The sequence below is a fragment of the Mytilus californianus genome, unplaced genomic scaffold (assembly GCF_021869535.1).
Source record: "Mytilus californianus isolate M0D057914Y unplaced genomic scaffold, xbMytCali1.0.p SCAF_3, whole genome shotgun sequence".
Lineage (NCBI taxonomy): Eukaryota > Metazoa > Mollusca > Bivalvia > Mytilida > Mytilidae > Mytilus > Mytilus californianus.
This window is the reverse complement of record NW_026262679.1, coordinates 80,846,612-80,860,544: the sequence shown is the minus strand read 5'-3', so window position 1 is coordinate 80,860,544 and position 13,933 is coordinate 80,846,612. Positions and strand designations below refer to the sequence as shown.

The following is a 13,933-nucleotide window of genomic DNA, read 5'->3' as shown; positions in this document are numbered from 1 at the left end:
TCAATTTCATAAAAATATTTTTTTTTTTTGTATTCGGCACAAAACTGGGGAAGGGCGAGGTTTTACAGAGCCCTTCCCCAGTTTCTCAGCCTCATTCAAAAAAGTTTATATTTTTTCTGACTGTGTAAGTAACTGACCACGCAATGCACGCAATTTCAACAAGCCTCAAACATTCAAGTAAATCACTCTATTGTAGATTAGACTGAGTAAACTCTGAAACCAAGGACGTATAACTAACATATACGTCCTTGCTGAAACTTATATACTTATATTATATAAATTTATATATATGTTGAAAAAAAGAAAGAAAGAAAGAAAATACAATATAACTTTTCGAGTCTCACAAACCGACAATTACGGTCAATCATATATTATTAGAAATAAGAGAAAAAAAACACAAAAAAAACACACATGAATGAGCTCATGAAATAGAAGCATTTGCTACACCTTCTTCTATGACGGTGTCACTAAAATTTGTCTTAATTATTTAGCAGTATATGTTAATAAAGAGATGCGCCATGAGCGCACGATACACCCGCCGCTTTTTCAAAGAATAGAGTTCCCTAACTCCTCAATTTCATTTCCGAAATTTACAAAAAAAAAATTCATGGAGGTTATTTTAATAAATATAAACCTTCACCAAAGTTCATTGGAACTGCATCAAGCATTTCTGAGTTATTGTTCGAAAACTGGAAACCCCATTTTTTTTAAAGAATAAAACCCCATAAGGCTTAAACGTAAAATCTAAAATTCATAAAAATCGAAAGGGAGCTCACGTCAGTAGATATAAACAATTCACCAAAGTTTTTCATGCAAATTGGTTAAAGCGTTTTTGAGTTATTGTCCGACATGTTGACGACGGGCGGACGGACGGACAGCGGTATACCATCATACGTCTTGTAAACGGGCATGAAGACCGTACTTTGACCTATATTGGTTAACTTTTATAAATTTTGACTTCGATGGAGAGTTGTCTCATTGGCACTCATACCACATCTTCTTATTATCTATATAAAACAAGAGAAAAGTAAGAATAAATGAAAATACAATATCACTTTCAGAGTCTCACAAACCGACATTTACGGTCTTATTGTTACAAACAAAAACACATTAAGCTCATATATTTCAGAATAGAAGCATGTGCTAAATCCTTTTCCATGACGGTGTCGGCAAAATGTGTACTAAGGATATGTCCATTTAGACAAACACGCACAGAATATTGTAAATATATGCACAACCCTGTACTATTGTATCGCTGACATTCTCTGTACTTAAAACAAAGCAAAACAATTGCATTGTTTAAATAATATACTGGTATTGACATTTTTTTTCATATTTATCTATTTATTCTTCTTACATATATTACAGGTTCAAAGTATAAGGATGTAGGTAGGAGCCGCGATTTTTCATTCGACGGCAGAAGTTGGGTTTCTTTCTCGTCAGGGACGAAGGAAACACTAAATACCAGCATGTCTTTGGAATGATGTTCGGAATAATACGCGACCGTTATGGAAAAGGAACGGCTACATAATCTAAATCCTTATTTCAAGGATTCTTTATCTGCTACATTAATCGTCGGAGACGTCCTCATATTGTTTGTGTGAAGATTTTGAATCTTAGGTTAGATCGTTTACATAAGTTTCAGTTCGGCAGAAGCCTTATCTAATTTTTTTATGTATTTGTATATACTTTGATAAAACATAGAAATGAATAAGACTGTTTCGCGGGTAAACCTTGGGTCAGGTCAAATGTGAAGGGGTGTTCCAAAGGAAACTGTAATACGAGTAATGAGGTACTTTGGAAGAACACCCCTTCTACAATATTCTTCTATAAGAATAAGAATTTTATTAATCTAAGGGAGCTACCATTTGATTTTTAAGGGGGGGGGGGCTAGGATGAAATTTGAAAAAAAGGCAGAACAGGAGTTTTGAGTAAAAAAAAAGGCAGGATGACTGCAACTTGGCAAAAAAACTTAAAAGGCAGGATGACAATTTATGTAAAAAAAAGGCAGGACCGAATAGAGTGAAAAATAAAAAGGCAGGACAGAGATTAAAACTAAAAAAAAAAATGCAGGACAAAATTTTTCATCCTAAGCCCCCCCATAAAAATCAAATGGTAGCTCCCTAATCGAGAACCCATAAAGGGCATCATTTCACAACAATACTATGAACAATATGATTGGGAAAAAAAACAAGAACCTAATATAATACTCTCATGTTATGGACAGGATCAGAGCCTAACACATCATATGTCTTACGTAACTATTACAATAATTTCATAATAATCAAATATTATTTTATATATTTTGTATCCACCGGGATCATATTTCTAAACAGTTAATAATATAATTGCCTAGGCACATGAGAGTTGGGAAATGCTCATTTGTGAACAGCCAGAAATATTTTTTATCCTTGGGTAATTCTTTAAAATTAGTACAAAAACTGTTTACTTTATCCCATAATAATCTTCTCTATTCGTTATATAAAGGACAGCTTACTGAAAAATGGGTCTCATCTTCAATAGAATTTGACCCATGTGATAGGCAGTGATGACATAGACGCTGAGCTCTCTCTATGTATTGTTTACTATATCTATCTTTCTCAATTTTAAGATCATGAGCACTTATTCTCATTTTACATATATCTCTTCTTATATTAAAATCTTTAATTGATAACTTATGATAAGCCTCCTTTACGAAGTCAGTCTTGATGTTGAAATAATTTTCTAATTTACTATTACCTTGTGATAAGGTATCAGATCTTTTTACCCCCTAAAATGTTTTAAAACTATTTCAAAGTTTACCTTTTACAAATTTAATTAATTTATTGAGCTTTGTATTCAAATTTTGTATATCAAGACTGATTAGTGATTGAAGTACATATCTCATAGATGAATACCAACAATTAATGTTTCCTGCATCTAAAATTTTATTACAAACATAAGCATCATAAAGTAACCCATCGTCCAATTTGTTAAGCCTGTGTACATATTTTACCATAGATATAATGATTATAATAATAAGCAGGAGCGATTCCTAGCTCTTGGTCATTCGCCTGATGCTACGAAGACGATGGCCATGATACGTACGGTACGTGATAATTAGAGAAAGGATATTTGAGATAGTTGTCTCTTATATAGTTTCGATTACTAAATGTAATAAAGAACAGGTTGGTGCCTGTTAGTATTATCTAATATTGAATTTCATTCATGATTGTTACGTAATGCAAAAAAGGACAAGGTTGGGGCATGTTCTTTAAGACCTGTACAACTTGAAGTTTGTCAAGTATGAAGTTTACCGTACAAGACAAGTGTGTTCACTTGTAGGGTACCACAATGTACCATTAAGACAAGTCGTAGCTTGAAAAGTACCAACATGTATAGGACAAGTGTGAGTCTGTGTGACCAACTTGTAAGGTACATAATGGTACCAAGAGAACGAGTGACGTGTTGGACAAGTGTGTTAACTTGTAGGGTACAAAATTGTACCAGGAGACCAATTTGTTCCTGACCTATGACAAATTTGTAATAGTACAAATTTGTACGAGTTATATATATTTGAAGTAGAATATAAACAAGTCTAAATTGAAAACAACGTTCAAAACCTATGATTGCGTTGGATAAAACTGAATAGTTATATATAGAATATTAGAGAACGCAAAGAGCAGTTGTATATATTTTAGTTCATTGACGTTAATTTATGAATAAAGATTATTTGTTATATTATGTTTTGTAAATAGAACATTTTGGATCCAGTATCAAACTGGTAACGAACTCATTCTAGAATAGAAATAGACACGCTTACCCTGTGTACAGTAACACGTTACATAATTTGGTGGCAGCGGTGGGATCCAAATTGTTCATTTTTAAATCCATTGTGAAAGTTTATATCCAAATTGATCATCTCATAAACTTATATCCAAACTGTCTTGTGAGAATTTTATGTTCAAACTGTTCACTTTTGCACAGATCGTTATTGTAAATTGTATATCAAAATTGTCCTGTTCGCGTTTCAAATTTCCCACAGTTTAGTTGCATATATTATTTACATTAGGTATTAACGATCGATAGTGGTACAGGCAATAATTACATTGATTGACATTTATTACATTGTACATTTATGACATAGTGTTGAAATTTATTATATTGTGTACGCATGGTAAATTCGCAAATTAAAGTACAATAGATAGATATAGGAAGATGTGGTATGAGTGCCAATGAGACAATTAACTCTCCATCCAAGTTACAATTTATAAAAGTAAACCATTATAGGTCAAGGTACGGCCTTCAACACGGAGCATTGGCTCACACCGAACAGCAAGCTATAAAGGGCCCCAAAAAATTACTAGTGTAAAACCATTCAAACGGAAAAACCAACGGTCTAATCTATATAAAAACGAGAAACGACAAACATGTATTTTGATGATACAATCGACGAGTTGACAAAACAAATACAAGATATGGAAGAAGGAACAATGTATAGAAATAGTTTTATTTCGTCAACACCAAAAGATCAAGGTGTTCCTCCAAAAGATGTTTTTATATTCTGGTTTGGGATCAAAAGATTCTCAAAAGGGTCCTCATTGTCAACAAAGGGAGATAATCAAAAAGGCGATTTGCCTACATACACCAACCCGAATACGCACAAAACGGTTAAATGTTCACACATTGATTTAGAGGAAGGGGTTACTTTGCTGTTACCTTTAGATTATAGTTATGTGAGAGAAAAAGACAAAAATCAAAAATCAAAGTACCGACATACTGATCACACAGATAATTTTGGTGTAAAAATTAAACCATTTAAATATGACGGGAGCACATCATGGACGGACTATTTTGTCCCATTTTGAAATTTGTGCATTCATTTTGTAAATATTTAGTTCAAGTTATTTGTATTCTGAATTTAAGCTGTAGTGACTGATCTGCAAATCAATGGTATACTTGGCTTTAGCTTCATGAAATACCACACGTGTTCAATAGATGATAAAATTGATATCTTATGTAGAGAATTTTAGGGTAGATTTATGTTTTCGATGATCAATAAAGTGTTACAGTGTGGTTTCTACAGACGTGATTGACTAACCGCCAAGGTCAGAAGTTGTCATTTATGGCAAGGTTTGTTTAGCAGATGGTCAAAATTATACCTGCTGATCTTGCTTTTTAAGAAGCAAATGAAAATGCCGTAAACGACATGTTGATTTGACTGCTAGATTGTTAGATTTGTATGATCGACGAAAAGGTCACAAAGACATTAAAGAAAAGGTGTTGATAATAATACACAAGTAAGAAGTCCGAGATGAAACTGTATAGATTTGAAACTAAAATAGATGGACGATTCGTTGTTGACTAGATTTTGTACATTTAACTGAATTGAAATGTGTATATAGTACTTCTATGTTTCAAAAAAATTGTACAAATTATAATTTGTACAAAAAAATTGTACAAATTATAATTTGTATTTTGACTTTGTACAAATGGTAAGTTGTACAAAAAGTGCTTGTACAAATTACAATTTGTACAAAATTTGACTAAAATTCACTTATAACTTGTACAATCATTTATAGTATGGATTTTGTTACAAAAAAAAGCATTGATACACACTATAGAAAGTTGAAGATCAGGAACCGTTGCTGCAAATAAAGATGTGTCTTATTGTGGACAGCTTAAATTTCATTTCTCGACAAATATCCTGTTAACATCCCTATAGCTGTTCCAATGCGGTACCCAAATTCTCCAGATTAAATAATTACACCTAAGATATTCCGAGGAACAGTTGGGGCGCGATCATACTGAGGAATTGGTATAATGACATTCATGATCCCCCACAGCAAGTTCTGATAATTTCCGTTTCGTTTTCTTGGTTAGATATCACGAGTCGGCTTGGATCTGTGGGCGCATTACATTTTTGCACATTTGGGTTAAAAAAAATTACGTTTGCGCGCATTCATTTTACAGGTAAAATCAGTAAAGATTTTTGCGCGTAAATCATGGTAATGCGCGCAAATGTAATGCACCGAGATCTGTTGGCCAGACAGCGCACGCTTACTGGCACGTATGATTATCAGAATTGTCACTGTGGCCAATTTATATTATACTATCAGAATTGTCACTGGAGCCAATTTCTATTATACTATCAGAATTGTCACTGGGGCCAATTTCTATTTTACTATCAGATTTGTCACTTGGGCCAATTTTTAATTATTCTATCAGAATTGTCACTTGGGCCAATTTCTCTTGTACTATCAGAATTAACTGGCATGCATGTATCAATTACATTTCCTGTCTCCATCTGGGTATTTTTGTATATTGTAAATAAGGATTATTATATGGTCATTGAATATAAATTCTATAATGTGTATCAATGCTTTTTTTATAAAAAAATCCGTACTTTAAAATATTGCACAAGTTATAAGTGAATTTTAGTCAAATTTTGTACAAATTGTAATTCGTACAAGCACTTTTTGTGCAAATTACAATTTGTACAAAGTCAAAATACAAATTATAATTTGTACAATTTTTTTGTACAAATTATAATTTGTACAAAATGATAACTTGATAAAATGAGCTAAAACTTTATTTTACCTGCATCAACGAAGGTCTAGTAACTGCTCGACTCTGTCCGTCCAGAAAAAAACTTTGACTTTCATGAAAGTTTTCTTGACTTCTTTAAAAGGGAATGATTTAATATTTGGTCTGCAGCTTAATAATATTGAGTTGTAGGGAGTAAACAATTATTACATCTTTCATGTATCCACTTCCTTTTTTACAACAGTTTGAGCACTCAGCTTGGTAATGTTGAGTTGCAGCAAGCAAACAAATTAAACATCTGCAGTGTAGCTACTGTCTGTTTGCAGATAGTTTGAAATCTTATAACACTCATTGTACAAGGAAAATTTCATCGAGTTTTCTTGCCATCAGTGAAAGGGAATGGTCAGTTATGCTCCAGGTAACCTCAATCAATTGCATGCAGGTTCAGACCCAGTATAGTCTTGTTACAGGATATAGTAATGGAAACCTGTATCTGTGTCTGTAATAACATATTTATACACTATAGACCTTTAAAAGTTTTCAGATGATCATTTTATTCAGTTCAATCATTTGAGGTACATGTATAAGGATGTAAAAAGCACAAAAGCAACAAATTTAATCAATTAAAATTTTTATTACATATTTTATATGACGGAACACTTGGAAGCATACAACATGATACAAATCACTGACTTACAAGCTTTTATAAAATAATGAGTAGAGTATGTTATCATGAGGTATAAATGTACAAAAAACATGTAAATATATTATGACAAATATAGGGTTATAAATAGGAATGATGATCCAATGAATTTTGAAATGCAAAAATGTACAATATAAATTACTTTTAAAAAAAACTGATACTGGCATGTCATTCAAAATACTGTTGTATTTCCAACAGGATAAAAATATAATATTCACACTTTATCGTTAAAACTGGCATTTTTGGTTTATAGTACAAAAGACACATTTCATTGTAAGACACTATATAATTCAAATTTACAAGAGAAAAAAATGTGGGTTTACCATTCAGGGCCCTCATTAGATGAACATCTTACCATGTTTTTTCAAGAAATTGTGTAAAACACCTGTTATAATTCATAAGATTTCACATAGTGACTGTCTATAAAAATATCTCGTGATCATATTAAACTGGCCTATTTCTGTTATCCATAACAATTATAATTTATAAATAATTAGACAAAAATTTTAAATATTTTGAAAAACGTTTGAATTATAGACATCCCCATGTCCAAAAGACTTAGGAAGTCCATAGAACAATAAACAGAACACTTCTTATAGAGCAAGACAAGACCTATTTAAAAATGGGCAAACTCAGGGCTCAAGAAGGGTTGCTCTAAAAGTGATTTCTTGTGTGGGGAATTTAGGATGAAACCATATTATGTTGAATAATAATATACCAAAAAGAAATTTTTTTTTTGTCAAAACGCACACTTTCTTCAGAATTCCTGCCTCTTGAGTATAAAACTGAACTACCAGATATGACTTGATGTTTTTAAAGAATTAAAGCCAGCTGAAAATGCCTTAGTCATTTGATGGTAATAATACTATTATTAATTAATACATTTAGAGTTTATGATTAAGACAACATGATGGCTTTCATATCCTAAATAATTTATTTTAATCCAACACTTTTATTTCACAATAAATTTGTGAACAAATGGTAATGTGGTATGAACATATAAATATGGACAATTCTTAACATATGTTTGAATGATATTTTTTTTACTTATAATATTTGTTGGATGTTGAATATAGAATTATCACTTCAGTTTGTTTTTTTCTAAATAACTTGTTTTTGTACTCAGGTGTTCAACAATATCATACTTAATATTAATGCCCAACTTATCCAAAATATTCCAATATAATTTTCATTTCAAACAAGCTATATCACCATGACATTTTTACACCTAATTATACTTTTCATCACAAGAAAAATACAGCTAGACAAATAATTTGCCATACAATGAACTTGCAGTAAACAAGCCTGCTTCGATAAAGAGTATAAATGGCTTACATTATTAAGCAAAAATTTCTATAATTGACTCTCTACAAATGCTAAAGCTTTCATCACAGTTCATGATAAACATGTATCACTTTAAAAACCAATACAATCCCCTAATCATAACTTTGCTTTTTTACGATGGACAAATAAAAGTTCAACGTTATCATCTCTCTAAGTCCCCTTTTGGACGATTTTCTCTCCATTTTCTTTCTTCACAGGTTTTGCAACATTTGACCTTAACGAACATTTTATTACAATGTCCCATACGCCTTAGAGCACGACATACTTTATAACTCATTACATTACTGTCACAAGTGTGTTTCTGCAGCTCTGAAAGAAAATAAAGATTTGTATTAAGTTGGAAGTTATTTTTTACTACCCATATTTACATGAATTGGTTGTTATGGCAAATACAGCTAAACTGGAAGCATTGTCTTAAAGTAAAGGCTTTTAGTCATAAAACAATCACTGAAACTATCTTCCACAAGTTATTTTTTACAGTATTATTTAATCTATTTTTATATCAATTGACTGTTTATTTTTTGCTGTAGTTAATGATCTAAGCAGATATTTAAGGAATTGACTGTAATATTTTTTCTGTCTATGAAGAAATAACATTAAAAATGTAGTGCATTCTGAAAAAAACTGTAGTGGGTTATTTAAAAGTGTGCACCACATTTTTGAGGTTATTTCGAATAGACAGAAAAAATATTACAATCAGTCCTTATAATCTAATTCAAAATTCCATTTTTTAAGGAGTAATTCATGAAAAAAAACGTTGATGATGTCATGGTCACATGACAAAATTATGTCTATGAGATGATAGACGAAAAACTTTCACCCAATTAGAAGACGTGTTACATCCAAAACATTATTAAGTAATAAATTAGTACCTCTATCTTGATTAGGACAGGCATCTGTATGACAGTCTTGAGATTCTGCTGGTTTAAGAGGCTCTGGACAACCAACAGCAATTCTCTGTGATGTCATATTCACACATTCAACCAACCGTATCTGCTGACCACCATTACATGTTTGTGAACACTGAAAAAAACAAAAAAATTCAGATAAAATAGGCTAAAATTTATGTTTTTTATAATTTATCGTGTTTTTTTCTATTATCGATACTCATAAAACATATGGGCTTAACACTATTAATACATTTATTACCAGTTATGTAAAGGGAGATAATATTTTGTCTGATCATATAAGAGGGGGTATGTGTCAGTGAGGACACCAAAAAATACCTTTATGCATCTAGATGTCAACATACAGTTCATTCAATATAGAAAAACCACAGAATAAACCAGGGCTTCCAAAATTTCCTGACGACAGCCGGACATTTTTCAAAGAAATATTTTTGACGGTCAATGATCAGCTGGATACTTAAATGTAACTGAGAGGATGCATAAATTGATATATGTGTCTAAATAATTAGTAGTGTTATATGCAATAAAATTATTTATAACTGTTTTGTTTTCTTCATTCTAAAAATAAATAAAATATTATCCTCGGTATTGTGTCATTTTTCTGTGTATCGTAATACAGTAACCATCATTGCATCAATCAGCTTCAGTACCTGACTGTTCTCATGTTTTTGTTTCTGTTTATATAATCTATCTTCTCTCTGTGAGTACTTAACACTTTGTAAATTAAGGCCATCTTATTTGAAACTGTTGATGTTGGCTTTAATTGCAGTACAACTTGATCATCAATACACGTGATACTTTTCTTTTTGTGTATTGATTACCTGACCACGTGACTTTTACAACTGATGCGGTATTTATAGATAACATTGAGGAGGCCCGATGAAGGATATTGTTTTAAAACGTGTAAAATCTACTGAACAGTGATAACATTTTTCTTTGTACAATTTCCCAACCTGATTTAGAAAATAAGGAATAAATAAAAACATACTCAGTTGATAAATAATTTAATGAATAACAACATGATATTTTATGTAAGCATATAACAACAATAAAGTGTCAGAAGAGCACAATGCTGACAAACACACGCAATAAATATTACAATGAGCACATTGAAAAGAAGCACAGATCACAGCACAAGATTAGAGTTCATTTAGTCTAATTAAAGATTTTACATTCATGAGCTTGCTAAATGCATTGTTCTGATAAACATGGCGGTTACGAACGGATTGCCATTTGCGGATAGCAGGAACAGGGTCAATGTCTTTAACATCTACACCTACTAAGCTTATCCTCATAAGTTGATCTAAAGCGTCAATACCTAGACTACACCTTAGTCGATCATAATTCCCACGGCGGGACTTAACTTTACGTCGGACATCACCTCTTTCTCTATAACATCGGAAATTGTCTGAATAAATTTGGAGCAGGCGTTGTTCTCTTGATATAATTTAGAAGTGATCACGGCACCATTTAACTTAGTTAAATCATTTATTGACTGAAATTTGTCCATTGGTTTTTCCTATATATTTTAGTAAATTTTCCCCTTGAGAGTACCCCAGTATTTAACACGATGTACAGTGTTAAATAAAATAATATATATCATACTTATTCATTTATAAATATCCTTATTTGAAGAATAACTTTTAAATATCAGGATACTTTTAAAACTGAATGCTCATTTAAAATAATATCTATAAAGCGTAATTAAATAGGATGTTGTTCCATACACGCTTACATGTTTGACCTCGTTTACCGGATTACCTTTATGTACATTGTTATGCATCATTAATTCTATTGATAAAGATAAGCTAAGGACACCTCATCAAAGGTAACAAACCTGTAATCAGTGAATGATTTATGGCTTCAATATAACTTATTGAAGGGATAATTGTTTGACAGCTTGTTGTTATTTAAATAAAAGAAAACGTGTTTTTTCTACTTTTTATTGATGTACACAAGCTAAAGACCAAGCCGTACATTTATGTACCCAGAGGATTAGACTAACTGAGACACTTCAAAGTATCTGAAATATGCTGCTTCTGTTTTATTAAACCCAATTATGACCTAAATATCTTTGTGAAATAGATTGCCACAATTATAAACTAAAATGCCCAAACGGACATGCCCAAAGCCCCAAACGGACATTTTTATCAATCGATAGTTGGTAAAAATTGAAATGACCGTTTCATGAAAATGCCTTGAATAACAAAATGTGGCACACCAATTCTATTTGACCGTTTGAGGCTGAGAGCAGCCGGTCTTTTTATGAAAGTTTCGGTCAAGTCCGGAATATATGACCGTTTTGGAAGCCCTGGAATAAACATGTAATGTAAATTGAAACTTATATTACAATGTATAGCCGATTTCTTTACACTATGCTCCCAATGTTAAGGGAGATGGATTTATTTAAGTTCTTCTTGTTTCGGAATCCCTGTATTTCTAATGTATAATTGTAATTTGTGCACTTTTGAAAAATAAAATATTGTTTAAACTAATATAGACAACTGTCTATAAAATATATCAAGCTTTAAATTGGTAAGGGACAAAAATTTGTTTATAAATTTCATAGAGACTATCAAAGAACTTCAGCACCAGTTCATCATTAAGATAAAACTTAACAAAGTCTCTGATAGGGTCTTGACTTGAGATTTATATTTTTATAAACGTTAAATTCAACAGATTACCAAAGATACAAATATGTTCTTTGTATCAATGGCACAATAAGAATCTTCAAAATTTAAAGGGGGCCTCAGTGGCCAAGTGGTCTAAGTAGTCTCTAGCCAGTCAACACTGCTGTTGTGAGTTCGAACCCCGCTCGTGCGGGTGCACTCGACTCCAATCTTAATTGACTAGGATTGTCAGTTTTCCTATCGAAGGTCAGTGGTTTTCTCCAAGCACTCCAGCTTCCTCCACCAATAAAAACTGGCCGCTATGAAATAGCCCAAAAGATGGCGCTTAAAAGTGGCGTTAAAACACTAACAATCAATCAATCAAGCAAAATTTAAATTTTTATTTCCCCTTTTTAAAAAAGGCATATTTTCAATTAATTTTTTTTTCTCAACAAGATCTGTATGTATACACCCTATATTGTTTTGACAGCTATTATGTATTTCAAATAATATTTTACCTTGCTCCACTGGCCTTGAATCCATGCAAGGCATGCTGGAACTTTACAGTTTTGTAGGTCTGTTGGTCTTTGATCAGGATCACACTGATGTTTATCTGGACAGGTTACAGTTCTCTTCTGTACAGCATAGCCACAAGTAGAAGAGCACTAAAATAACCAAGAATAATTATTGGACTATTGCTGATTTTGGCTTTACATGTTAATGGCATCTTACAAAGTTTAAAATTGCAATGAATATGCTTGAAATAATTCAACTACATTATAGATTGATTGATTGTTGTTTGTTTAAAGCAATTTAACAAATATCTCCATTCGAGAAGAAACTTGATTATATTTAATGATTATTTCAATTTAAATATAGTTATATATCAATAATATTTTTTTCTCAGATATATACAAAATTAATGATTATTTCAATTTAAGTATAGTTATATATCAATAAGATTTTTTTTCTCAGATATAATTATACAAAATAATAACTGCTGACTTCAGTAAGTATCAAAACTGCTAACCTGATTCCATGGTGAAGTTTTCCAATCTCTACATTTCTCTATGATACAAGATTTGATTGCTGTTGGTTTGGACAAAATGTCACAATCTTCTTCATCTTTTATTTTACCTGATGTCTCATTCATACAGGACACCTGGCGTGTTTGTACACCATATCCACAAAGACGAGAACACTGAAATTTAAAAATAAAATAAAAATTACTGTATATTGTAAACATGAACACATGCAGAAAATGATTTATCTATGGGCAGATTTAAAAATGAATCATACAAGGGAACTTGTTTGTTGTAGCATTATGTAATCGCACACCTGTGCATCACAATCACAAGTACAAAGGAATTAATTACCTGAGAAAAATTGGATGTATTTACCAAGCATATGAAACTTTATATTTTCTGAAGTTGCTAATTTCTACATCATTTGGTCTCTGATGGAGAATTGTCTCATTGGCAATCATGCCACACTTTCTTTTAAAGTTGCCAATTTTTACATCACTTGGTCTCTGGTGGAGAGTTGTCTCATTGGCAATCATACCACATCTTCTTATTTTTATTTATTTAGCAATTTTGCACATCATTTGGTCTCTGGTGGAGAGTTGTCTCATTGGCAATCATACCATATCTGCTTATTTTTGTATTACATGTATTTAACATTTTTGTTTACTTGCAAATTTCTGCCAAACATACAACACATTTGTGATTTGAAAACCTTTAAGGTGTAATACCACCAAATCATAGTATGTCACATCCGGTTGCATACGAAAAAGGGTCGAAAAAAAATATTCCCTTGAATTTGACATTTGTAGGAAATTAATC

The 13,933-nt window shown here is 31.8% G+C and overlaps 1 protein-coding gene across 1 annotated transcript in view; it reads right to left on the bottom strand.

Annotated features, from left to right (window-relative positions):
• Positions 1-7,139: 7,139 nt before the first annotated feature.
• The window catches only part of LOC127735173 (A disintegrin and metalloproteinase with thrombospondin motifs 7-like), a 59,855-nt gene continuing 53,061 nt past the window's right edge, over positions 7,140-13,933 (bottom strand). Inside the window, exons 22-25 of the mRNA XM_052245274.1 lie at positions 13,120-13,290; positions 12,608-12,754; positions 9,445-9,595; positions 7,140-8,881 (exon numbers count right to left, since the gene is read on the bottom strand). Of these exons, the coding sequence (XP_052101234.1) occupies positions 8,715-8,881; positions 9,445-9,595; positions 12,608-12,754; positions 13,120-13,290 (636 nt within the window). The 3' untranslated portion in view covers positions 7,140-8,714. The remainder of the gene's footprint in view (positions 8,882-9,444; positions 9,596-12,607; positions 12,755-13,119; positions 13,291-13,933) is intronic.